At 45.7% G+C, this 27,974-nt stretch overlaps 1 protein-coding gene across 7 annotated transcripts in view; it reads right to left on the bottom strand.

Annotated features, from left to right (window-relative positions):
* The window catches only part of FRMD4A (FERM domain containing 4A), a 282,366-nt gene that overhangs the window by 77,820 nt on the left and 176,572 nt on the right, over positions 1 to 27,974 (bottom strand). For all 7 annotated transcript variants that reach the window (XM_031043981.2, XM_031043980.2, XM_031043979.2 and 4 more), the window contains exons 3-5: positions 23,977 to 24,071; positions 16,254 to 16,346; positions 3,093 to 3,177 (exon numbers count right to left, since the gene is read on the bottom strand). In XM_031043981.2, coding sequence (XP_030899841.1) covers positions 3,093 to 3,177; positions 16,254 to 16,346; positions 23,977 to 24,071 — 273 coding nt within the window. The remainder of the gene's footprint in view (positions 1 to 3,092; positions 3,178 to 16,253; positions 16,347 to 23,976; positions 24,072 to 27,974) is intronic.

Raw genomic sequence — 27,974 nt, 5'->3', positions numbered from 1 at the left:
TACAAGCACTTCCTTCACCTCCTTCATAACAACTCCTTGAGGAGTGAAAATGAGCTCTGCTGTGAGAGATAAACACACCTTCCCCTGTTCAGCTGAGCTGCCTGGGTCACGCACGCACCAGCACTAATGACGTGTATGTGCCCAGGGAAGCGGCTGGTGTGAGATGAGGATTCAGCTGCAGGCAGGGCTGTGCTGGGGCAGACAGATAGATACCCCATGGCAAAGAGCGATACCAAGTAGGAACAAAGTGCCTGGTGTTCCTCCTGTCTTGAAGCACCAGGCACTGCATGGACAAACCAGCCTCTGCAACCACAAGTCGATGTTATGGTGAGTCTATACGAGTAGGTGAAGTGGGTCAGAGCCCTAAGGGTACATGGCACAGTGTAGTGCATGACTAAACACTCTTCTTCCCTCCCCCATTTCTGGCTAGGATTACCTCCACTGGGTTGCCTCTTGGGAACAGGTGCTCATCCCTGAACAGTGCCTAAGCAATGCCTGGGACAGGGCTTGTTGGCACAGGCCAAAACCTGTGCCAGAACGTGTTAGCAACTAAACAGCCTGAGTGACCGAGGGATGGTGCCTGATGCCAAGGCCTGGTAGTACATATGCGGCTTGGCCTCTCTGAGCAACAGTGGCTTGCTGGGGTTTGGGTGTGTTGGTCCATGAATGCCTCATCATGCAACAGGAGGAGTGGTGAGTACCCAACGCAGAGTCAGCTGGCAACCCAGCGGACCAGCAGCCCCAAACTAAACAGGCCTCAGTTTTATTCCTTCCCAACTGGAGCATGGGGACATTTGATGCTGTGTGTTATACGAACTAACAGGGAAAATCTTAGGTGCTAGCATAGCTTTATGAACCACACATTTCATACACAGTATAGTCTTTCTGGGGTGAAGGTATACATGGTAAGTCCAACGAGAAAAGTGGTGCAACAAGGAAGCTTTCAAGGTTTGGGAGCATACAACACCAACTGCTAGCTGCAGGGGTGACAAGCACTGGCTGTGCTTAGGCACTGAATTTCAATTTCTACACCTAGAGGAATCCTCCAGGAATGCTGACTGGGTGCTCTGCATCCCAGCAGAGATTTTGCACCCAAACTCAACACCTATGTTAATAGCACAGCATGGCTTCCTGTGGCTGGAAGTCAAATGGGGAAGGACCCGCATGGGAGACTGGGAATCCAGCAGGGCTATTTTTGGATAGAGATGACAGTCAGCTCAAATGTGCAAAGTAATGGTTTCAGGAGAGGTCAGACCAAAATAGACCAACCTAGATCTGTAGGCACTTTTTTTTTCCTTCCCCTCTTCTTCTTATTAAGCTTTCTCCAAAAAAAGAACAACAGTGTAAGCTTTTCCTGGCAACGCTTCAAAAAGGAACTTTCCCCAGGAACCAAAATGGGATGCTCACTGAGCTTGTTGCTGCAGAGGGCTGACTAAGCACATCTAATTGCAGCCTCGCCAGCTAGCAAAGCTCTGCACAGCTCAGCTCAGCAGCCCTGCCTCTTTCCTGGGCACTGGAAAAAAGGCATTTTCTGGCTCCTACCCTGCATTTGATGCAAAGTTGGTCCCTGAACTTTAGGACATGCAGATGTCAGGAAGCAAGGCTCTAGTTCGGTATAAGGTAGTTGGCTGAGCAGGGCACAAACCTGCTGAGGGCTGTAGGATGGTGGCACAATCACTCCAGCTGTCTTTTCCTACCACTTCCTCCCTGGCAGATGGAGGTGAGTCACCGGGAATGGCCTCTGCCTGCACAGAGGGAGGTGGGAGGAATCCTCCCAGGGAATCCCAGCTGATGAGAAGCCTTTCCCCATCCTATACTTCAGTGGTTCTGAGCCTGCTTCATTAACTGGGCTCTGCTCTTTTACTTGGACCTATGCTTGTGGCATCAGAGGCTTTGTAGCTCTGCAATGAGAATCCAGTGGGGGAATGAAGGCCATGCCAGGACACCCTTATCTCTGGAATACAATGTGCCTTGCAATGGGCAGCTCTGAGTAGTGTCAGTGACAGCAGACTGCTGTTTTCAGTTGCCTACCAAGCAGGGCTATTTCTGGCACAAAGAAACACTTCCCTATGCATGGCTTGCTCCTGTACAAGGTGATCTTCAGGATGTATCCTCAGACACCCTCACCCCTGCTCAGGCATATATCCACATACTCCGTCGCAGAATCACAGCATCCCAGACTGGTTTGAGTTGGAATGGACCTTAAAGCTCATCCAGCTCCAACCCCTGCCCCAGGCAGGGACACCTTCCACTAGAGCAGGTTGCTCCAAGCCCCTGTGTCCAACCTGGCCTTGAACACTGCCAGGGATGGGGCAGCCACAGCTTCTCTGGGCACCCTGTGCCAGCACCTCAGCACCCTCACAGGGAAGAACTTCATCTCAATCTCCCCCCTCTGGCAGGTTAAAGCCATTCCCCCTCTTCCTATCCCTACATGCCCCTGTGAAAAGCCCCTCTCCAGCTTTCCTATCAGCCCTTAGGTATCAGAAGACTGTTAACAAGAACTCCCACAACCTCTGACTCGTCCTGTCACAAACGCACAGCCGTATGCATCCTGAGCACACTGACACAGGTGCACAGACTCCCAGTTCCAGTCCCACACCCCTCACACACTCGGCACCGCACACCTACACCATTCCCACACTCACACCACCTCCTGCACTGTCACCTTTCCCTTGCACACTCACATGCGCACTCACAGTCTACCGTCTACCCCCCCATTGTAGATCAGAAGATGGCGCCTTCGCCGCAGACACTGCCGCCCTCTTCGGGCCGGAGCCCCTAACTGAGCCCGGCGCCTCAGTAGCGGCTTCATTTAACACAAAACCAGACATTTCCTCCTAAGAACATGCCAGTTTATAATTTTAGCAGCTGCAGATTCCCTCCTGCCAACCACAAGGGTTACTTCGAGGCTTGTTTTACCTCAGAACATCTCTTTGACGTTGAAACTGATGCTAAGTGCAGAGACAGGAGTGAGGGAGGAGGAGGTTGCACCTTGAATTCTGTGTTCAACCAGCATAAACTTTGGGGCAGAAAAAGCAGATTCAGGTGTCTCAGCCCACACAAGTGTCACCCAGAGCTTCCCGAATCCTTACCTTGTAGATGCAGGACTTGGCATTCAAGAAAAACAGCTCAATGGTGGCATTGTCCTTTAGGTAGGAGATGCTTTCAATGTAGAACCTGAAAGGGAAAGGAAGAAAGGTGAGACACAGGAGAACTCGGGCAAAACAAGAAAATTCACTCATTGTGTGAAAAATGTGGTCAATGGAGTCATGATGAGTATACTAAAAATGAAGTTCCTTTGCTTAGGGTGGTGACAGGCTTGTGTGTGCTCCAGGATGTGCTCAGTTACCACCCCCCAAAGGGACTGCATCAGCAGGTGGGTGATTCAGTTTCTAAATGCTGCTTTGTTGTGTTTGAAAGCTTCAAATCATCCTTTATGATTATTTGCTTGTGAGTTCCCCTCCATTCTCCCTCACATTTTGGCATTTCTCCTTCACTCCTTTACCTGACTTGCCCATTTCTGTGCTGTTGACCTGCATCTTGTACAAGTTCACTGAAAAAAACCCCCAATTTTGGGTTCCTTCCCTTGTCCACATCAGCTCTGCATAAGGCAAGTCTTATAAAGGCTTCTCTACATACCTGAGTAGCCAGCATGTAACAGCTATGGCTGCAGAGTACTCAACCAGCTATAGTTAAGGACCATGTGTAATGTACCAGGACTGTGAGTAATGATGCTGGGGGTGCCAATAACCTGGTGTTATTTGAGCTGAGATGACTTCTCAGAGCTCAGGAGAAAGCCCAAACCCTCAATGTCAGAAAACCCCACCCTTTTGCACTGGCCAGTTACCCAGATATTTGTGATTATGTTGAAAGCCCCTGATATGCATGAATTAATTCAGTAGTCCATGTCCTGCCTGCTTTGAAGGTTTGATCCTTTGTCAGTGGACTCCATGAGAGTTTTACCACTGGCTTGAATTGACCCCCAGCTCTTAATTCTGCCTTGAGACCTTTTGGGGAAAAAAGCTCAGGATACTGTCAGTTAATGACTGATTCTTACATATAAGTGTGTTGTGAGTTCCAGTAGTAACAGAGAAAGCCTGGATAGGCTCAGTGAGTGATTAAAGTGAAATTTACTTTGTGTTTTCAGTAGGGAAAAAAACCACATCTGTGTACCCACCCTGTCTTTATAGTGATCTTTAAGTCGCAGTACTGTGGCAGCAATGTTCCTTACATAAATTCTGGTACTACTTTGCCTTGTCAGAGGCAATTAGAATAGGAAGGTGCCAGAGAAATGCTGTCTGCATCAGGAACTTAAAAGAACAAGATGCCTTAGAAACATGGGTTGAGATGCAGGGTCCAGTTACAGGGAAACCTTATTCCTTGACCCTGGGAATGGAGCTCAGAGACCTGCTGGCATTCCTGGGGCTTCACACTATCACTGGAGGGGTTGACCATGTTGAGTTATTTGCAGAATCGAGGGCCTTAAATATAACCTTCTTAGGGGTGAAGGTCAAAGCTTTGTAGTGCTCCTAAATGTCTTCTGAAGGCTCTTCAGAACAGTCTATTTCCTGACAGATACAACCAACTTCATGCTCACTGGAGTGACAGGAACATTTTGAGCTCACGTTCATCTGCTGAGGAGCTCCTGCTATTGTCATCTCCCTCTTCTCCCCCTCCAGGAGAGTTCAAATGAGACATAAAAATAAACCCCAAATTAACCCCCCGACATTTGAATGCAGGAATCACGAAGCACAACATGGTCTTACGTTTTTTTTTTTCCTGGTTTCTACTGGGTTTCACCTCTTGTCTTTAAAACCACCTCTCTCTCATTTTTTGGCAAGTAAAAATACACTGGGCTTTAGAAATGCAAAACCGGTGCTGCATTAAAAACCTTCTTACTAGATCTGTTCTCTTGAGTGCAGCTGGCTTTCCATCTGCTGAATTCGTGGAGGAAAAGGGTAATTTTACACATTCTGTGAGTCTTGAAGAACCTCCTCTGCTTATCACCACTACCAGCGCTCTCCAAGTTGTCACAGTAGGATCTTTAATTCCCGGGTCAGAAGAAAACAGGAACATTTATTCCAATTTTTAATCCCAAAAAGCTGTTTGTTTCCTCAGATCAAACGAGACCCTCCTCACCATCACTAGAGGGCAATATTGCGTTTCTTATGGCTGCTAGGATCTTTCCTAAGGCTTTCCACATAGACGTACTCGAGCAGATCATTTTCTGTACAAGATTGAGTCTCTTGGAGCACAGAGCCTGCACATAATTCTCCATCTTCACAAAGAAAGCCCAATTCTCAAGTGATCCCCAGAATGGAGAGTGTGCTGGGGAGCTACTGGCTCACACTCATGCACCCAGACAAATGCAAACCATGTGCACCAGGGAAATGGTGCTACTTAAAAGAAAACAGATTTGCAGAGAACTCCTGTGGGATTTTCCGTGGGCAAGCTTGGAAAACCCGAACTGGAGCAGGCTCCCCTGAATTCACAGAAAGGGGAAGGGAAACACACATGCTATGCACTGATCCTGACTGTCAGTCCTCTTCCTGTTAGTTCCCCTTCGGGAAAGGAAACAGCACTTCACAATGGCCAATGTCAGTGACTAAGGAGGCAGGCAGAAGCATCCAGCTGCTAAGGCAATGAACCAAGCAAAAAAATCTGGGTTAAATTCCTGATTCGAACACGGGTTTCCTTGATGACCTTCAGAAAACCATTTAGCTGCTTGGGGCTGTTGGGCTGTGTTTGGGAAATACTCCTCCCTCATCTGCCCTCCTCTGCCTGTTTTGCCTGTTAAGCTTTTAAGCCCTTTCTTACAGCATGTTTCAAGATGATCAGTTTTAAGGGGCAACTCTCAGATTTCTGTTGAGGACTCCCCTGAGAATAGCATTCCTCCATGTGGTGTGAAGCTGATACATCCAGGGAATAATGGATGGGCTGAATGGAGAAACAGGCAGTGCAATGTGTCTGACACTTCTGCTCTGCTAGACCTCTTGCAACACAGCCTCAAGCAGCTCCTACAAGAGGTTCCTTGGTAGCCAGCAACTGCTGCTATGAGAAATGAGGTACCCGTGAGAAGGGGGAACACCCCACAAGACTTTGTGAGTGTAAAACCCAAAGAAATAATTTTTTAAACAGTTGAAAAGATCAGCCAATGTTAATCTATTTCTGCATTCCCCCTCCCTTCCCACCCCCAGTAACTTCTAATTCATCAAGTACATTGTCTAAGCTTTAATTAAATAGACCAGTGAATATTATGCTGGGTAATGAACACAAAGTGTCTGTCTTGGCTGCTCCCTCTCAGCAGTAGGAAAATAATAATGAGTACTGCAGAAGGTAGCTTGGAAGCTGCTGCATTTGAAATGTTTAAGGCTTTTTAGCTGCGAGGCCATGTCTCGTACTGCTCTATATTAAGCGTTGCTTAACTGACAACTTGCTCTGAGACAGCTTAAGCCCCCTCACGCCGTGATGAATGGCAATTCCCATCGTAACCAGCCAAGCACAGACATTTATACGGAGGTGCCTGTGAGAAGCAGTTGTGGAAAATCCCGATCCTTGGGTGATGGGAAGCTGGCACTACTGTAATATCTCCCTTGTGTTATAGGCAGGCCTACTTCTGAATTGCAGCAGGGTAAATGCCTGACTATGCCTTGGACTCACCAGTTTGATAACTGGTTCTTTAGGACATGGAGAATCCCTTGCTGCTACTGCCAGCCCCGTATGTAAGCCCAGTTGTGTGTGTGCAGATGGGCAAATTTAGCAGTGTTGTGAAGGTGCTTAATCACCAAAAGAAACTGTCAAATAAAAATGATGAGCATTGCTTCTAACACCCAGCCCCGGACATATCTCATCAGCCTGAATTTGGCCATCAATCACCTACCAGGGGCCAAGCTCTGAGCAGTCTCGTTCCTGACTGTGCAAATATACTGTCATAGCATTTGAGATCACAACCCATGAGTTTATTTCCAAGCAGAACCTGCCAAATGTTAAAATTATTTCCCTGTGGTCTTCAGCATAATGATATTTCGAAACATGACCACAGCAAATGGATGTCTTGTCTACTTCAGGTGTAAATCTGTCCTGGGGCAGTGATATCATCCTACTTCTTGTGAAGTTTGACCGTGGTAGGAACCAGCTGGTCCAAAAGGCTTTTATCCAACAACAAAACCATCTTTTTTTCACCAAAAAGAAGCATCAGAAACTCCCACTCTAGTGCCATGGTGCAAAACAGAGGTGAGCAGTGCCTGGCAGTGATGGGGAGGCCAAGGGTGGCACTGAGGGTGTCTGCTGCTGATCAAGGTGTCTGTGACTGATAACACTGTGGCAGTGAGTTTTTGGGTGAGTTCCTACCTTTTCCAAAGGGCAGGAGCTAGGGGCTCAATATTGGCAAGGGGGGTACCTTCCCCCCAGCCCTGTGATACTGCTTCCATACAGGGAGACAAAACAACCCTCTTCAGCCTATTAAGACTAGGAAATGAGAAAAATTCCAGAATAACAATCCAAAGAGGCTCCTCTTTGCCCTGGTGAAAGCATTATTTTTTCCCATGAAAAAGGAAAATAAAGGGGAAAATTGGATTTCATGGACAAAGTAAAAATGAAGCAGAAAGATTTTGGTTTAGTGGGGAGTCACATTCCCCAACGTTTTCTTCTGCTTTAGGTGGGAAATGCACTCAGACACAGGAGAAAGGATGGAAATAGTCAGGAGTGTCTCCCTTGTCCTTCCCAGCTGCCTTTTACTTTGTTATTACAAAGCGATGGATAAGGGAGAAGACCCCTTTTGTGCCTCATCCATCCTGGGGTCTGGCTCATTATCCCTCCCCATGTCATTCAAAATCTCAGAGGATAATTTGAAAAATATGAGGCAATTTGCTAACCAGGAGAAGAAAAATTACATGTATCGGTATAATGGACTTAAATGTAGATGTCATTATGTCCAATGTCTCATGCTAAATGAGTATTCTGAGCAGCTCAGGCTGCAGAGCTCCTTTTATGTTCCAGCCCTGGTTGCTAATAGTCATGGGTGCACACTTTCATGTGCTGACACTTAAAGCAGACAGTAGTCATCCTAAATAGTTGTCCTGTTAAGTTATCAGCCAGGAATGAGAATAAGCTACACTAAGAAAGCTCCATTTACCTCACCTTCTGCATTTGTTTTGATTCTGATCCCATGCCCTGTTCCCTGTACTTGTGCCATGTTCAGGCTGCCCTCACCCAGCACCTGGGACTGGTATGAGGGGACAGGACAAGGAGGAGAGACCTATGCCAACTTTTACCTCATTGCAAAGAAGCCACAAAACTGGAGGTGAATGTAATTCCAGGAAGACAGGGAATTACATCTAACAATAAAAGAAAAGCTGTGGATATTGTTTCACCTGAGCCTGTTCCCTCTCTCTTTCCCATGAACTCTACTATAGTGTACTATATAAAGGTGAAGCTGTACCTTTATCCACAGCCTGTCCATTTTACTCAGTGTTTGTAAGAGGTTGGCCCACAGAACTCCTGGAAAACCATGTGTTTCTATGCCTCAGCTTCTCCATATACAAAATACTAAGACATCTGCTTAGGAATATATAGAGACCAGCTCTCTTCCTCTCTTCCAGGCTGAACATCTGAGAGTTTTCACAAACTGCAAACTGCTCCAGTATCAACCCAGAGAAGGGAAGGAATCGAGGTGGTAATGCAGAGACATTCCTCCCTGATGTTTGGTTACAGCATCAAGCACCATCTGGAAAGACACTGACCTCAGTGCAGGGAGTCCCCTGTCCGCTCACCAAGTGGGGAACCAGGCCTGACCAAACCATAAAAGTGTCAAGCCAGGTCAATATATTCCACAAACCACTCCACTCTGAAATGTCCTGTGGAGCTGAGCTTGCCAGAGAAGTGCATCTTTGTACAAAAAACTGTTGCAGCTCCTCTTGGCCTGGAGTGATGTGGTTGACTGTGCCACGTGTGAGGCAAGAGCAGTGACTGGATCATAGCAGCATGCTGCCTTCCTCCCCTCCTCTCCCTCCTCAGTCACCAGGGGAATTTCCCCACACCATCCTGAGCACCAGGCCAGCTTTTTCCTGCTCTTTGATCCTTATCATGAGTGACATGTTGGCTATTAGAGGTAACTCAATGGGTACAATGTCTTGCCTAACACCATCCTTCAGTATTTGTAGAGCATCTTTCATTTGAGGATCTTAAACCAGTTTAGAAGTCCCTCCATCCATTCCACCGTGTTGTTAGTAACGCAGAAAGGTATGATTTGGTAGTGAAAGCCAGAATGGGGTTTACTTACTCACTGGCTCTACTCCTTTGATGCCACAGTGATGGCACCCCTCATAGACCTTTCTGCTTGCTTCTCTGATGACAGCAAATCACACTCACTGGTGTAAGGTGCAAATGCACAAATTGCAGTGAAAATGGAAAGAATGTCTGCATGGCTTTGACCCAGTCAGAGAATTTGTGTGTAGGCACTGACATAGCTAGTGCTGCTTGATCCAAATTAGGTACAAATCCTACACTGACAGCATCCATCATTTCTGCGTAGTACCTATCATGCTGTCTAAATGCTTCCCCAAATTAGACAAGACAATGCTGCCAGCATCAACACATTCAAAATGTGGCTCAAACCAATACATTCTCAGAATGCTGCTTTTTTCCTCCCCTCGAGTGGCTGAATGGAAAGCAAAACCAACTTCTCCCCTTCTCTAAGTGCAGCTCGCTTATACAAATACATTCCTAGTTAAGCAGAAAGCAGAAATGATGTTATGGGACTCAAGAGCCAGACTGCTATTAAGATGTGTGTGTAATGGATGGCTTAGCTCAGAGCTGTGTGCTAAGTAGCAGAGCCCCATTAGTTCTCTTCATCAAGCAAAGGTCAGTTTTCACACAAGTAAATCTTCCAACTGGACAGAAGTTTCTCATATCTCTAAAGAGACTCTGAGGAGCAAAGCCTCCCCGCAGGCAATTTATTACACCTTCTCCCGGGTGAACAGAGCAGGGGGCCACCCTGAGAAGACTGCAATAAATTGTCTTCCAGCACAAACAAGGTCTGAGCGGCTGTGTTTATACACTGGGGCTGGCTGGGGTTTGCAGGGATGCTGGCTTTTGGGATCTTCCTGCTTAGCCTACACCAACCGGTAAAACACACGCTGTACACAGACAGCCGGGTTATGGCACAGTTTTGCCAGACTGTGTTAACCCCTGAAAACAGCTTGGTTGGACTGGGTTGATTAACACTCAGGTTTGATGTTCTGATTTTTTGTTGTTGTTTCTATTTCTACAGCACCCCACCAGTACATGGAGCTGTGAGATATAATGTGAGTAGCAGATGGCTTTTTGTCTCCCCTTACATGTAGCATAAATTGACTGGGAGCTTGGTGTGAGGAGTTACTGGCTCAGTACTGGTAAATGAGAAAAGGTGAGGGAGCTGGAATGAGTTCAGCAAAGAGATGGCCAGCTACAAGGATGAGGATGGAGCACCCTGAGGTGCTGAAACATCTCAGGTCAGTGCCCTGAACTTTTCTGGAATGATCAAGCTCCACTATAAAGTGGGGCTCTCCTTGCAGTTCCCCTTTGCAGAGGGGTCTGCAGCTGACAAGAGAAGAGCAGAGAAATTTGTGTATATATGATTTTCCCCCAGCATCTTCTCCTGGGTGCTAGCAGGTGAGATGAAGCATATCCATGGGTGAGAGCAAACTCTGCCACTTCTCTCCCTCTCCCCTGGCTGCAAAATGAATGTATTTGATAATCTCCTTTGGCCTCTCTCCCCAGTTCCTGTAAACCCCCATTTCACACTGTGGGCAGAGAGAAGGCTGCTCTTTCTCCCTCCTCAGAGAGGAGAATCAGGAGCTGGCGATTCCTCATTCCCTGCCTGGAGCAAAGCAGTGGAGTGCCACATACCCCTGTCTGGTGGGGAAAACTGTGGATGGAGAAACACATCCCATTATGTGCGAGACGAATAAATTGCTCTGGTTAATTTAGTGTGGTTCTACTCTGCTCTTCCTCCCATAGCAGGCTGCTGTCATCACCATCCCCTAATCTAATTTCTTGGAGAGAACTGAAGCTGAGTGGAAGTGAGTGGCACACACAGACATGGTGAGCTGGGAACAGGATATCATTACTCTGCACCCCTTATGTGTCTTCTGGCCAATGTGTATTTCAGCAAGAAGTTGTAAGGTCCGTCTAGCTCTACCAACAATCCATATTAGGAACCACTGTCCCCCTTCCAGAGTCAGCTGCTTCCAAATGATCTCCTGCTTCTGTTATTTTTTAACATTAGTAATTTTCTGATGGAATACTAGTTTAAAGACTGGCTATAAAAGAGGGCTGGAAAACTAAAATAGCATAAGGCCTCATTAGCAGCTGAAATCTGGTCCAATTCCATCCAGGTAGTCAGGCAAAGCCTTGGACAGGAAATGCCTCCTCAGCCCTGGCTGTACCAACCCTGTCTGAAATAATAATCTGAATTGATAGGCTCCCTTTGATGTGCACAGAGGGGATTCATCAGGTGTAAAGAAGTAACTATAATGTAGATGCCTGCATCTGAGCAGAGGTCTGGGGTCAGAGAAGAGATGTAGATATCTTAGACTGAAACTTACTGAATTCTGAAGCAGTCATCTAAAGTAAGTCATAGAATAATAGAACTGTTTGGGTTGGAAAAGAGCTTTAAGAGTCCAACCGTTCCCCCAGCACTGCCAAATCCACCAATAAACCATGTCCCCAAGTGCCCCATTTCTATGTCTTTTAAATACCTCTTGGGATGGTGACTCCACCACTTCCCTGGGCTGCCTGTTACAGTGCTTGACAACCCTTGCAGGGAACACATTTTTCCTAATATCCAATCTAAACCTTCCCTGGTGCAGCTTGAGGCCATTTCCTCTGCTCTTATCACTTGTTACTTGTGAGAAAAGTCAGGTGAATTGTTTTTGAAGGTTGTCTGTTTCTTTACAGTGGTTATACTAATTAGCCCTGATATAGGACTGTCTATCAGGTGAACATCTCGGGCTTGGTGTGATCAGTCCCATTTCAAGACATCTGCCTCAGACCTGGAGTACTGGTGGTGCATGAAAAGCCACATTCCTGCAGGTTAAAAGGGGGCATGACACACATGAGCTTTCCAGTCTATGTTTCAGTGCTGCTCTCTTATTTAAGGCCACTTTGTGCAACTGTGGTAACCTGGCAAAACCTCTGGCCTCAGTATTGAGAGTCCTGAGCCCCCTTGGCTCTCGCGCTGACTCCATCCTAGCCAGCACGTATGAACACATGCCAAGCATAGCTGAACACAGGCATTCCTTTGTGGGAATACTGCTGGCCCATAGATACAAACTCTGCCCCACAGTGTGTTTGAGTATTGAGGATTTATTTCACATTTTTTTCCACGCTTTTCTGAAAGAAAAGCCTTTCCACGTGAGAGCTATTCTGATCTAGCGTGACGACTTCTGCAGTGAGTTGTCACTATTCAGCTGGTGGAGCTACCCTGAGAACACATATATCCATTCCTGGGAAAATATCCACCAGCAAAGTGAATTTTATTTGCTAAGCTTGTTCATATAAATTAACAGCATGACAAGCACCCAGAAAAGAAAGAGATGAGCCCCATGCTGGTGGTTCCCTAGCTAAGGATTGCTAATCCCACAAGGCCATTGTTTGAGGATGAGAATTCACTGCAAAGCCTGGCTGACTTTGCTTTCTATGAGCAAAGAGCGTGTCTATGCTCTGGTCCTCTCTCACCTCAAAGATTTACATGCAGGGAGTAACTTTGGCTTCCTTCTCCTGGCTGTGTGAATCAGAGCAAAATGCTTCCCTCCCTGCCAGAAGTATAAGAACCCTTCCGATCTCCTTGTTGTTTGTTTCTCCACACTTTACTCAGGTTCCTGTCCTTTACCAGTACAGTTTTGCTGTCCTCTTTTGGGCTCAAAACACCTCTGTAAAACCAACTGATCAAGCAATCCTTCCTTCCTTCATGCCTGTCCTTTGCTTCTCCTTGGCTTTGGCTGTGTCTTGGCAGATGCTGATGAACCTGTTTCACCAACAATCAAGCAACCAGGGCTTTAGAAAGCCACCTGCAGAAGCTACTTGTAAGATGAGAACTAGCATCACTCCCATCCGGTTGCCAGACATTCCACTACTCCTGCAAGACACAGGGCACTCCCCTTGTTTTCATGTATTGCTCTAAAGCAATGTAAACGGATATTAGCAGCGTCTCATAAAATGACATTGCACAACAACAGCCATGGGGCTGCACAAGCAGGTCTGATTGCTTCCTACATTCCTGTTTGCAGCTTCCAGAGGAGCTCTAGATGTCAACCTGAAGTCAGAAAGGCTTTAGTTAGCTGTGCAAGGGCAGAAGCAATTTCTTCTGAATTCATGCTAAGAACATCCTAATAAAATCCTCCTTCTTTGACACAGCACTGTGAAATTTTTGGTCTTTGAAGTAAAGACACTAGACATCAATGTTCAACCCCAAGGAAATGTGTGACAAAAGACAAAGCTTCAACAGTGCTACAGAGATTTAAGTAAGGGAGGAGAATTCCTTAAAGCCTGTGAAACTTCCTCCTTTAAGCATGTTTTTTCCAAGAAACCTTTGGTTAAAAAAACACATTTCTCTTTAGATGTACTTCTGGAGCAACCTAAAAACTGTGGCATCTTTGGTTGGCATGCTGCCCATCAACATTGCTGCAGGCATGGTAAGGGTAAAAACACTTTGACGGTCGCATAGAAGGTGAAAATGGTTCCCCTGTAGCGTCTGCTCTTCACAAACTGCAATTTACTGTTCTTGCCTGAAGCTTCATGTCTCCAGTCATTACCCAGTGTGGTTGAATTGTACATTTACTTCAACTAGAGGAAAAAACCTCACATGATTACTAACTCCTGATACAGTAAACAGATTTCTTTGTAATGAACATCTGGCACATCCAGTCACTTGTGTTACTGTCTCACCAATTAGGACCTCCAGCACCAGCTTCATCTTTGTCAGCTGCGATGCTTGAGAGAGGTAACGCAAGAAAGGTATCTGCAAACACAGGCAAGCCTTTAGCAATGATATAATAGGTGTCATGGGCACCCAGCACATTTGTAATGAGGTATGGTACAGAACTAGTTATCTCTGCTTTCCACCTCATGTCAGCAGGGAAGAGGAAACATTCAGTTTATGGTATGGATGTGGACTGCATAATTGGGTCTCTTCACAACCTTTCCTTCAGCCCCTGCTTTAGCTGCCAAGCCAGAACTGAAACTGCTGGGTAACAGATACGTGTGTCCTTTCCAACTTCAGCCAGCTGCCTGGAATTGCTTTCTTCTGCACTTTCTTCCCCACTGGCAGATTTGGGGATGGACACAGGAACTCTTTACATGCTGGGAAACTTTTTCAACTTGCCAGCGTCTGACATCAACAGGGGAAATACACAGTAGAAAGGCCATGGTAAGTTAATGCTCATTCATAATGTTTGAGGCGTCTGGCCTTCCCATCCAATTCAGTTTGTAACTCAGTGTAACAATCCACTCATTACTACCACAAATAAGAGCATAATCCCATAATCAGTCTAGTTTTTACACACTGACCTTTCAGATGCCGAATACTGACTTTTCCCCTATGGATTTCCCTGTGGATTGTGATTGTGGAACAGGAGAGGTCACTCATTTACTGTTTTATGGATCTGCAGTTCTAATGGACTGTCTTTTGGCTAAGATCCTGAGAGAACTTGTCTCCACTGTGCTGCCAGCTAAGATAAAACAATACAGATGGCAGTATTTAAGCTTGTTGAGTGGTCTTTAAAATGAACATGAGAGTGGCTCAGTAGCACCAGCTTTTACATGTTTAGCACTCCTAAAATCTGTGCTTGGCTCTTCCTCAGTCAGAGGTTTTCCTGCTTTCCATGGGATCCCTGCCCTAGCATGGAAAACTTGGTCCCTAGGTAAGATGCTTGGTAACAGAGGTACGTGTTCTTATGTCCTTAATGAATTAGTTAGGGTTTTTCTCTTTTAAATTTGCCCAAAAGTCTTTTACACCCACAGTTTTGTGTAGTTCTAAGCCCAGATGGATCTGTATTGCATACACTGGAAATGTTAAGTACATCTCTCTCTGCATCTACCCTCCTGGTTTGAAGAACCCGAAATGTAGTCTAAGAGCTCTTCTCCTGGGACGGAGCAGGCCAGTCCTGCAGTCATGAGGCTTTGTGCACTCTTGATTTGTCCTAAAATACTTCGACCACTAAATATGTGGACATAACAGAACAAAGAGTCTCTTCTCTTGAGAGATCTCCCTTGTAATTGAAGATAAATGAATGACAATCACTACACAGGGGGGAAAAAACTTCACTTAGAGGAAGAAACTAAAAAGTAGGTCTTCATTTTTTGTGGGTAAGATGGAATGAATGAGAGTGATGTCAGATGTAATATAACACTGGGGTGGAAAAGCTAACTGGAAAAGACATGGTAACACTGCACTAGCTACTTCTAGATGTGAGCTTTCCATTAAAACTAAGTCAAAGCCCTCAACTTAATTCTGTACATATGCCATCCTAACCCCCAGCCTCTCTCTGGGTGGTTTAAAACTGCAGCAGCACATTTATCTTCTAAGAATATATCTCCCTTGGAGGCAAAAATGCTTGGAGTACACAAGAGCAGCTTCTAGCGGATTTCAGATACTAAACAGTTCCTTGCAAAATTCCCAGATGGAGAGAAATTTCCCCATACTGCCATGACCTGCATTAAAACCTTTATAGTCCTGTCTGTGAATATGTCCTATGCCCATGCAGAAGCCAACTGGTTGCCATAAATGCTATCATTTGCTATTTGAAGGTAATTCATTACGTGGTTGAGTCCAGGAGGCAAATACAACAGAGCTATACTGTGATTAATTTGGTTCCTGACATAAACCATACCCTGGACACAACCCACAAGAGATGGATGGCTCACTGGCAAAGAAGTGTTTAAGAAGTCTTTGTTGTGCATCCCTACCCAGTTTGGACATTCCAGGAGTTCAAACCCCACAAAAAAAATGTAAACACATAATGTCTGATCTTGCCCGCATACGAGGTTTCTCTGTGGGCAGCTATGGGTGTGTAGTAGTCATGTAGTAGTGTGGCTACTACTTATTTACACTTGAGTGAGAAGAGTTGTCAAAGCCAGAGTTCAAAAGAAACCACTTTAAAAGTGTTTGTTTGTCCGCAGGTGTTTCTGCAGCATGAGAAACCAACAGCCTCATTTCCTGCCCTCTAGGGACAGGTTATCCATAGCTGCATCCCATGGGAAGGGCTTGCACTTACCTGACACAAAAGTACAAAACAACCGGTCCCGACTTCTTGGGGAAGTCATGTTCCAGCACCCGGCGGTCCAGCTGGAGCCAGTTCAAGTGTCCCCTGGCAAGAGAAGAGACAGCACTGAGGCCAGCACCAAAGAGGTTTCTAACTACTCATGGCAATGAGGTCTGAGGTGTTACAAAAGATGAACTGGGTCGCATGCTATTTGCCCCTGGCTATTGCTTGGTATTTGAAAACCACACAGCAAATGTTTGAGGAATGGAGGCGGCATCATCCTGGCAACATTTCAGGCTGGGAATCAAACTGCTAAAGTTCAATCTGCCAGGGCGAAAGAGCTGAGCAGGCAGGACAGCCCAAAATGTTATGAGCTTCACCTTTTTATTACAACCCCCCGGAGCACCCGTATCATTAAAAGTCTGTCAAGATTTTCATTAGAAACCCTTGTTGCTGAGAGTTTTCTCAACCCCTGCAATATTTCACTCAAGGCTAAACCTGACTCTACAGCCCCAGACAGTTTATTTACCACCCACAAGCCTGCAATAGCCTCTCTAGCTTTGCCCAGCCTTCGTTTTTCCTCCTTCAGAGAGCTCCTGAAAAACAGCTGCTCCATGAAGCGTTCCAGCTCCAATTACCACATGCTGCTTTTCTCTTGCCTAGGTGGTACCTGTCGCTATTATTTTCTCCTATAATTTATCCATTCGTGCCTTGCTGCTGGAAGCTTTGCTGAGCAGAAGCTCTGCTCTTCGTCACGTTCCCCACACTGCAGAGCTCCGTGTGTGCGTGAGAGGTATGTTATAAATACCATTATTTGTAGTACAGGCATCTCACTCCCCAGCTGAGATAAAGGCCCTGTTAAATTAGGCACTGTGGAAATACATAGGGTAAAATTCAGGCCCCACTGAAGCTGATGGGAATTTTGCCATTGCCTTTGGTGGTGCTGGGGCTGCATCCTGTGAACATTTTGCTATTGATTTCAGTCAGACCAGATTTCACCCAGAGGGAGAAGCAGCCCTTGCCTTTGGTGTTCTGCTGTCTAGACAAGCAAGGGGAGAGAGAATTGGAGTGATTTTGGGGAGAATCTTGAAGCAAATAAAGCAGGAAATGGAATTCAGATGTCCTGAGCTCTATTCCAGCGCCTATTCCCCAGCTAATCCTCAAAAATAATTCTTTATTCCACTAAAAAAAAAAAGAAAAAAAGTGGAAAAAAGGCTTCTTTCTTAAAAAAAAAAGCATTAAATTAACTTCTAGGGTTGCCACAAGCCTTAGCAATGTACCCTGTCAGCAAACACACTCAGCTTTCACAAGGGTATGCCCATTATTCCTTAGCAGTGCCTGTGCTTTTGACACCTTTGGAAAGTAAGAAACAACTTCTGTTCACCAATGCAAATGGATTTGTAGCTCCCCCACTCCATCTTTTCTGGAAAAATAAAGGGGAAAACAGCAGTTTAAGGAGGATTTGAATCACCTGAATTTCTGTACTGCTGCACTGGCTTATGATGATGCAGAAGAGGATGGGCAGCTCATGGACCTTCCAGCCCTTCCAAAACAAACCTTCCTATGATTTATGACTCAGTCGTTCAAAAGTACTTGTGAGCCCCACTGATCACTCCAGTGAGTTCAGAATCATCAGACATTTAACTTACACAGAAGCTATCTCATCTCAGATTTACTGTATAGATGTTAGATGTTCCATTTAAGCAGCCTTTGCATCTATTTTCCAAGAGTATCAAGTCACAGCTAGTCACAAGTGATACATTTGGAGCTGGGGACTTTTCAAGCTCACCCTGAACATCTGTAGGTGTAGAAAAAGGATCAAAGCCTTTTTTATCCCCTGCTCTAGACACCTGTGTGTTTCTTTCCAAGATATTTTAACTTTTAGTCAGTTTTTTCTCTAGATAAATTTTTGAAGTAGTAATTTCATCTACCTCTTTTGCAGTGTATGGGCTGAGAGCAAGTCTGGGACAGTGCTGTGCAGTGATACTGCCCAGGATCTGGTGTAAGGGTGGCTGTGTTAACTGGGATGGGTGTATGGGCTAACTGGTTGTGTTCTGGACGCTCAGTGTGATGGGGTCTCCTTCAGTCATTTCTGCTGCTGGGATGCAATCACCCAGCTCTGGTGTGCAGTCTGTGCATTGTGCCCTGTTCAGCACAGACAAAGCTTGGTTTTCAGAAGCAGATGCTCCAGGCTGTTAGAAAATAAGCCCCAGTGAAAGATCCTCAACCTCAGCATCCAAAGATTATACGTATCCATATTTCCCACTGCATCACCCTTCTTGAAATCTGTCCTTTCTCCTAATTCTTTTCTTGTCCTTAAGTGCTGTTCTATTTCTTTTAACAGGACTCAGGAAGTCTGAAATGAACTGTGAAAGCCAAAGTACGCATGGGGATTGAAACTAGATGTGCTCACCCATTCCTAGCCAACATACAAAATAAGCATTTAACCGTATAGGCCAAGGTACAAAGCACTGTCAGAGCAAGGGAAAGCCACACTAAGCCTGACATCCTATCCTGAACCTGTCCAGCTGCATTTATATCACCAAAATAGCAGCCATCAGCAGCTGATTGCATTACATGCTGGTTCCCTCCAAGACTGATTTGTTGACAATGGACTTACTGTCTACCTCTATGTTTATTCAACAGCAGTGTCCGGGTTTCCCTACCAGGTACAGCAAAGGGTTGAGAGCCACTTTGCACAGTACAATAATTCACTTCAGGGTATTTCTTATTTTGAAAATACTTGTTCTTTTCATTCTCCCTGCATTTGAACTTGAGAAACTGGTTGATACAATCAGTAAAAAAGGAATATATGCATATACATATGCATACAAGGTTACACATTTATGTTGGACACGTACACGGTTGTGTGTACTGAACAACACAGTTAATTGCCACCGAGTTCTGGGGTTGAAGAGTTTCATTACTCTCATCTGTGTGGAGCTTAAATCCAAAGCTCCTTCAGAGGAGGAAGGTCACTTAAATCACTGCCAGGAGCAAACCGCTCACTGTACTCAATTACCACTTACAATCTTTCATCACTGAGGGCTTCTGCACTGCAGATTGTCACCTAACTCCTTGTTTCCAAGTGTGCATGTGTGGCATGTAGAGAGCAGCAGCAGTGAGCAGTTGCTGGCATCTGCCTGTGAATGTGGTCTATCAGGGAGCCAAACTCTAATGCCATTACACCACAGAAGGCTTTGCTCTGGAAGCTGTCTTCCTGTCTTCAGAACTATTCATGGAGCACAATCCCATGTAAGACAAGGAAAAGTACGGGCATATAACCCCAGGCATGTAGTAATCCTAACAGTTTTCATGGACCAATTTAGGCAGCTTGTACTAAACCATTCATACATGCTTATGTCTAGCTGGATTTCCTTCACGGTTCAATTTAGAGACACAAAGCTTTTGTTTCGTTATCACCATCGATTTGTTCATTTGGGCATTTATATCAGTGTATTCACAAATAATGGTGCAAACAGTTTTGGGTGACTACAAAGAGTTTAAACTGGAAGCCAGATCATTTTTCTCTGTTGGTTGCACTCACACTGGCAGTTAAACTGGTGTGTAGATAACAAATACGTAATTGCTTTTAGAAGAAGAAACTGCATCCATTTAGATTACAGACTGAGTATGGATTTTCGTGCCCAGGGTTTATGTTGTCGATTACATGCAGTAGTTCAGTTTTCTTTTATCAGGGCTTTCAGTAAAGGGTGGTACATCGATGAATCCTTTGCCTCCAGGTGGTTCTGGTTATACAGCTTTACTGATGAGTGTCCAGTTTTCTGAAAAGTGGATCCACACTGATCTGTGTTTTAAAGGTATTTGGGCCAATAAACCAACTCACACCCCTTCAGTCTTGAGCTCATGTTGAGTTGTATGGACAGAAACAAAAAACCTTTTAAACTCACAGATTTTTCTCATTTAAGGTCTTAATCCTTTAACAGAAACACTTTTGAAGGGGCTGAAAAGCTCAAGGAGACATGAGTTTAACTGTACAGCTTTTGCGAAATGGGGGACTTGGTGACAAAGGAACTGGTCTAATGCCAGAGCAGGATGATATTCTGAGAGCTGCACCCTCCATTGGACTGTCTGTTTAACCAGGACATGGACACCTGGTCCATTGTTTTGGCTCTGCCACACGGCTGCAGGGTGGAAATAGGCTTCCCCCCCAGTTCCCAGATATGAAGGAGTATTCCAGGGAAGAGTGGTACAATGCTCTTCCGTTGCCATCCCCTTGGCCATAGAAAACCTGCTTGTGGCCCAGACTGGCAGCATTACCCTTCTGGAGTGAATAGAAGGGGAATCCTGACCACTTGCTCTCAGTAATGCTGGAAGAGCTGATGCCAAAGGAAAGGGCAGTTAGTGGAGATTCATGGATTCTATCTGAAAGAACGATGGAGACAGGAGGTGGCTGGTCTCTTCTCCCAAGGAACAAGTGATAGGACAAGAGGAAATGGCTTCAAGCTGTGCCAGGGGACATTTATACTGGATATTAGGGAAAATGTCTTCACTGCAAGGGCAGTCAGGCATTGGAACTGCCTGCCCAAGAAAGCGGTGGAATCACCATCCCTGGAAATGTTCACAAACTATGTAGACAAGGCCCTTAGTGACATGGCTTAGCAGTGGATTTGGCAGTCCTGGGGGAATGGTTGGACTTGATGATCTTAAAGGTCTTTTCCAACCTAGCTGATTCTGTGTTTCTATGATTCTATAAATAGCTGAACTGAAAAAGAAAAGCCCTTTCTCCATTCTTTTCCAGTCTTAGTCAAGCAGCACATAGCTATTCTGGCTTTATGTGAAGCTTGTCCCCACGTGCTGTACGGGGCACCCTTCCGACCTGTGCTCTCTGCAGTTAATGGTTCACACCATAAAGTGTTCCTATGATCATTAAAATAGGAGGCGGTATTCTTTCCTCCATAATAGTCCGACAATCTAATTTTAGTCACGCTGAATGCAGTAATGACCTTATATTATCACAAGAAACTATTAAGTTGCCAACGCAAAGGTTGTTCTCATTGATTTTCTTCTTAGGTTGTCATGATAGAGCACAACTAATGAATGGAAATCCCCAGTCCAAATAATTTCTAAATAAATTACTCTCTCAAAGCTTTTACTCTTAAATAGAAGAATTGATTTAATACTTTAGTGGCTTTTCTTCTTTCAAAACTTGCAATTTAGCCAACCCCAGACTACATTTATGAAGTGGGCTTGTTCTGGTTTAGCTGGTTATGTGTTCCCTTCAAGGAAGCCACACAGAAACTCAGCGAAGGGTAAAGAAAAGGGGCCTGTGCCACAGAATTAAAGGGTTTCTTTTTGTGTCTGTATCAGCTGTAGGGCTGTGTTAGGTGCTCTGCAAACACACTTTAGGAGACTGTTTTTCCTGCGTTTTGGAGAAAGGGGTTTTTGTTTAAACTTCCATTTCACATTGCAGGCTACGATCACAGCCCATTTGATTTTCTGATGGTGACATGGGACACCCATTTCCAAGTCCACACACCTCCCTCCCCCCACCCCCAGTATATGTTTTTGGCTGTGCTCAGTAAAATAAAACAATCACTGTTTGTGCCAAGTCTATTCAAAGCTTTTTATAACTGAAGAGGAGATATTTTTGTCAATGATATTTTTACAGCACTGAAGGAGCCTCAGTGCAAAAGTCAGACTCACTGTGAGACAGCAGAAGGGCTGCAGACCAAGCTTTGTATCAGCTAGGACTTACTGGCATGTTTCTGGGTTGCATTTACCAGATTTAAGGAGGCTCTCCCCAGATCTTTTATCTGGGCTGACTGAGCATCTTCTAAAATGCAGCCTGCTACATCTTGACTGCAGGGCAAGAAGGTGAGCAAGTGAGTGAATGCTGTCACTTCACCCTTTGTGACAGTGTGCACCCATTGGCATCTGCTGCACATCTCTGAGCAGAGCCACAACAGCTCCTGACAGCTTCCTGTGCTTCCTCCCATCACTAACCCAGATGTTTGCTCATGCTGCACCATGCTAAACCTGGAATCCCAGGGGAGGGTGGGCTCTCTCTAATTGCTGACACCTCCTCATTAGCTCCCCTTGCACTCCCAGGGGAGCCCTGTGCCCACTCAGCAGAGCTGAGAGCTGGGGCTGGCTCAGCTGCTCTTTGGTTGCAGTCTGACATGCGTTTCTTGTTTTGAACCTGTGCTGTTAGGACTATTAAGGGAACATTTTCATCTCTTAGCCTGCTTTAGCTTCCCTGCATGGCTTTCCTGCACCCCTCAGACAGCATCCATTGAGTAACTTGGCTCTCTCCAATCAGAAATAACACTTTTGTGGGGAACCATTTCCTCCTTCTGCTTTTATCAATTGCCACTGCTTCCTGCTGTTCCTCTTGTAAGGACCAGCCCTATTAATATGTGTTGGGTTGGGGATCTCCTGCAGGGCTGAGCTGCTCATGTCAGTGAAATGGGATGGATTCTAGGATATCCTCTGTTTGGGGTCCTGCTTCTGCGTGTGCTTGATGGCAAGAGCTTCTCCATCCTGGGATCTGTGTCCTGAGGTGCCCTTAGGCTGCCCAAGTCAGGCACTTGCCAAAGAAACTGGCTTTGAGGGGTGACCGCAGACAAGATGAATGTGGATATGTTTGTGCAGTTATCCAACAGCCTCTGATTACCTGGATCATTATTCCAGTGGGAGAACAGAGCAGGCTCATGACAACAATATTGCTGACTCAGCTGTTCTGGGAACACAGTGTTGGCTTGAAAATCTTGTTTTTTTAAGAGCAATGTAGGTGTAGGAAGCATCTTTCTGATTAATATATCAAAACCCCCTTATTGCAAACTAAGGTGGAACATGGTAGGTAGGCAAACAAGACATAGTCCATATGCCCAGGACAGTCTAACTACAGAGAAAAACCAGGCAGCTGGAAAAAAAGCACTGAGAGGTAACAGTCCAGGACTAATCATGGCATTTGGCAGCCTTTCAGTGTTTCTTCAGTGCTAATTTTATACTTGCCTTTTAAAGAGGGGGTAGAAATGGCCTGTCTCAATACAAAACCTCAAGTTTTGTGGTAACACTAGAACTCTGGGAGCTGGGGCATAATACGAGCAATTAACATTGCCTGGGGTGACTGCAGTGTCAGGGTCCCATCCCTGAGTTCAGCTCCGCCATAAAGCTGTTGTGGGATTCCTGGCAAGGTCAGATCCTTCCCACATGGATATTTTATGTTTAGAAATGCTCGTCATTCACATTAATTTGGCAATCCCTTCATTTCCCACACTTTCTTCTTTCCTTTTTAAAAGAAACTTTAATCTGAGATCTAAAGCATCAGAAGTAACAGAGCAATTCTATGAGGTTGGTTTTGGGTTTTGTTCTTCCCTTGAAATAATCTAGCATTACTTTTAAGGCTGCTTCAGTGAATAAACTGAGTAACACTTTAATTGAACAGTTCCACCGGTCTGGTAATGATTTTGTATAGTGAGTGGATCTTAAGCCCATGAGAGCTTAAGCTAACATTTCACCAATGCCACATGACACCAGTTCTTTGAACATCAGATCAGGAAGGGATTGGTACTGTCTCTGTATACCTCTGGCCATGCTTAACTTGCTATGAGAGGCTTCCAGCCTTCTGAAGAAGAGGCAATACAGGAAAGACTCCCTAGACCTTGGTTTAGGAGGCAGATCTACACTGGTCATTTTGCTTAGGCCAAAACCACCTACATTTCCCATGATCTAGAAGCTGTCTCTTGGGTCTTTGATTTCTTGCACTTACGTTTCATCTGTGAATGCAATTCCAAAGTACTCCTTCTCCTTCAGGTTGAAATGAGATGCCACCAAATCAAGCAACTCCTTGGCCAAAAGCTTTGGCTGGAAAACAAGAATGAAAGGAAGTGATTAATGAGGAGAACTCAGATAGAACTGCGTTGTGCTTCTGGAGGGAAAGACTATCTTTGAAGGTACCCCACTGCTACTGCTTTTATGCTTCTGCTGGTGTTCAAGCTGAAGCTGCAAGCAACATTAACTCCTCAAAATGAGCAGTAGTTTTCCTCCTAGGAAATACTAAAAACCTGCTTAATGTTCCTGCTGACAGACGAGCTACAGCCTGCCAGTGCTCAGGCCTACCATGTCCAGCTCCCTCATGCCTCTCTGATAATTTTAGTTGTTAAAGCTTCTTATCAAGGACCTCTGCAAACACATTTCAGACACCCACTCTCACACACACAGCGCAGATAAATGCTCATAACACTAAGAAAATACATAGTGCCAAAAGATAGGATGTGACAGGACCAAATGAGAAGTAAATGACAGAACAAAATAGTTTCCCATTCAGTATTGCTTGTCATTTAGAGATAAGGTTATATCCTCAAATTTAGGCACTTGGAAGAAAAGAGGAAAATAACACACAAAATACTGTTTATAAGAGCATGAAAGCTCTTACAAGGTCAGGGAAACTATTCACTCCATATTCACTCCATATGGAGACAGTGCATTACTACCTCTTCTGCAAAACCTTATTTGACTTTTATGTCTAATGTTTCCTCCTTCCTCTATGAATTTCCACCAGTTCTGCTGAGTCCCTGTGTTTCCTTCTGGACTACTGAAGTCTTGGCCACAACAAAGCTCTTTTCCTGACCATCACTGGTAGGAAATGGGGTACAAAGGATCCAGGTAGATGCAGCCCGTGATGCCCCAGCAGCACTGGCACACCTGGGGTCAAGGTGTCAAGATCCCAACAATGTCCTAGTGCAGTTGCCAGCATTGTCCAGACTGCTTCTTTACGCACCCAATGCGAGGATGGTTTCTAGGTCACACCAGGAAAGAAAGAAGCAATAGCTGTGCCTAAATGCAGCACTAGCTTAAAGCAGCCTCCAAAGGGGAGATAAGTTGCTGTGTAGGAGGAACAGCTTGGTGGATAACAAATAGGTGGGATGCAGCTAGCTTCATTTTAATTGCCAAATCAGACTTCTCAGGCACAACCATTGGTGTCTCTACTATGTCTACACTGCCTGCTGCAGTGCCTTTCAAGGGCTTCTGAAATAGCTCATGAAATGTGCTCAGAGCTGAGTAGACCAGGCATGGGGCTACGGTCATGTCCTTTGTCCCCTTGAATCCCTTCAGGGACCCAAGAAAAGACTACACCAGCTACACCAGTCTCTTTGGAGACTCCTCAGACATTTCTCTTCACCCATGGGGTGCCCTGGGGTGACTCAGTTACTTGAGAAATGAGAAATGGTGCTGCTAAGCAAGGAAGCGAGCCATCAGCCAGCCTTGTTTGTGAATGCTCCATCCCTGGGAGCATTCAAGGCCAGGCTGTACAGAGCCTTGGGTGACATGGTCTAGGGTGAGGTGTCCCTGCCCATGGCAGAGGGGTTGGAACTTGAGTGATCTTAATTTGCTTTCCAACCCAAACCATTCTATGGTTCTATGATTCAGCCACCTTCCACACTTCTTTCTTATTTCTGCTGAGTGAGACCTGGCTGCTGATGGTCAGCATGGTGATGGCTTTCCCTTCTCCACTGGCCTGTGGTGGCTGCTCCTCTTCCAGCACAACCTCTTCCTGCCCATGGGGCTTTGCAGGAGCATGATCTCCATTCCTTTTCCCCACTGGCCCTGCCATGGTTCTTCCTCCAAAGTAGCAGATAAGACAGGATAACTCTTTGCCTTGCAAGATAAGGGAAAAGAACAATACAGCACTGGAGCAGTGCTGGAGAGTTAGTTACTGGACCAGAGCCCACCAGCAGCGAAGTTAAGCCCCACTAGTCCCCTCCAAGATTACTTTCTGCTCTTCTCTTAAGCTCTGCAAGGTCATGTCCTTTCATTTCCTGTGTCCTCCCAACTCAGATGGGCAATCTGAGTCTCAGAAGGGAGAGGAAGAAGGTATCTTCTCCAGGTAGCGAAGACTCCTCAAAACAGGCCTGCAAAGCGGGGATGAGGGTAGGAAAACCCTGCCAGGCACAAACTGAACTGCAGCCAGTCCGCCTTGTCTCAGGGGAGACCCATGTGCTCGCTGTTAACAGTTAATCTGCTTGCTGTTCAGGATGGGAACGGCTGAGCAATGACCTCCTTTCATGTGAGCCACACAGACAAAGAGCTCATTAGGAATGCCTGTGGCAAGTTGTTTTAATTCATTATTAATTCCTGGACTTCCTTTTCCAGAGGGATATTCATTTTGCATTAATAAAACTTCCATCACAGGCACATTGAAGAAGATGGGGACTGCTCTTTGAGAGCAGGGAAATCGATAGAAAGTGGGCCTGGGATCTTCTACATCCAATATAAGTGGCCAGCAAGATAGCTGTGAATCCCACAGCCACAGGGATAATCAGGAATAACAAGTGTCATTCAAACCAGAAACTGAACTGTGTCCTCAGTGCTTCAGAGCCAGACTGTGGTGCACTGTGTGCTGCCTGGGCAGCTGCTGAGACCCCTCTTTGGACTTGCAAACATGACACTTTCCATAAAAACTTAGTACCTTAATAGTGGGTCAGTGGATCCACCTGCCAGCCATGATGGCATCAGTGCACCATCCAGTGGATTCCTGTTCATCTGTGAAGTGTGCAGCTCCTCTCTGAAGTCAAACCTGGCTTGGGGACACTCTAAGCTTTCTCCTTTGCTTCTTGGAGAGGCAGAAGAGCAGATATGGACTTGGTTTGGAGCAGATATGTCGTGGTTTAAAACCAAACTGCACAGCTCGCTCACTCCCTCCCCCCTCGCTCCCCCAACTCCCGGAGAGTTAGGAAGGAGAATCTGAAGAATGTAGCCCCCACAGGTTGAGATAAGCACAGTTTAATAGCTAAGGCACAACACAAATCACTACTGCCATTACTACTACAAATAATAATGATAAAGCCAATAACAAGTGAAGAGAATACAACACCTCACCAGCCACCGACCCATAACTCACCCCACCCTGCCCGACCGAGCACTGACCGATACCTCCTCCATCCCCCCAGAGCTCCAGCCCTTCTGGCTCTCTCTCCCGATTACATCCTGGGCATGATGTGCTATGGTATGGAATACCCCTTTGGCTAGCCTGGGTCAGGTGTCCTGTCTCTCCTTCCTCCCGGCCTCCCCTCCTCCCTGGCAGAGCATGAGCTCAGAAAAGGCCTTGGACAAACCAAACATTTAAGCAGTAACTCAAAACGTATGCGCCACCAGTAACCGCTCCCAGCCCAAAAGTCAAAACACAGCACTGCACCAGCCACCAAGAAGGAGAAAAAAAACTGCTACTGCTCAAACCAGGACAATTAGGCCTATCTCCTTATTGTCAGAATGACCTGGACACCCCTCACTGTGCCCTGGGCCATGTTTGAGAGGCTTGTTTGAAATGCTGCATAATGCAAAGTACTTCTGCCTCAGGATGGAGGACCATAGCAAGCACATGGTCAGGGCTCTTCTGCAACCCCAGCCCCTGCAGCCTTGAAGCAGTGACTTCATCCTCTCCCTCCTCTCCTAAACAACTTGAGTTTGTTCAAATAAACACTTAGAGGAAAGGGAGAGCTTTATTAGTGATGTTGGGATGTGTCAGGGAAAGAGCTGAGCATCACTACTGGATCTGACTTGAATTCACACCAGGAAAACATATGAAAAGGTACCAAAGGCAGTGCAGGAAGGCCCATATGGGATCACAGCTGGATGACACTCCCAGCGCTGTCTTCCTGCATTCCCCCGTTGCTCAAAGAACCCCATACCGTGACTGCAGGCACAGGCTGTGCTAGAGAGAACCACACCAAGAAAACTTGGGGGCAAGCAGTGCCCAAGCTCTGCCTT

Source organism: Melopsittacus undulatus, chromosome 5 (genome assembly GCF_012275295.1).
Source record: "Melopsittacus undulatus isolate bMelUnd1 chromosome 5, bMelUnd1.mat.Z, whole genome shotgun sequence".
NCBI lineage: Eukaryota > Metazoa > Chordata > Aves > Psittaciformes > Psittaculidae > Melopsittacus > Melopsittacus undulatus.
The sequence above is the reverse complement of the archived record's forward strand: the minus strand, read 5'-3'. Positions and strand labels throughout refer to the sequence as shown.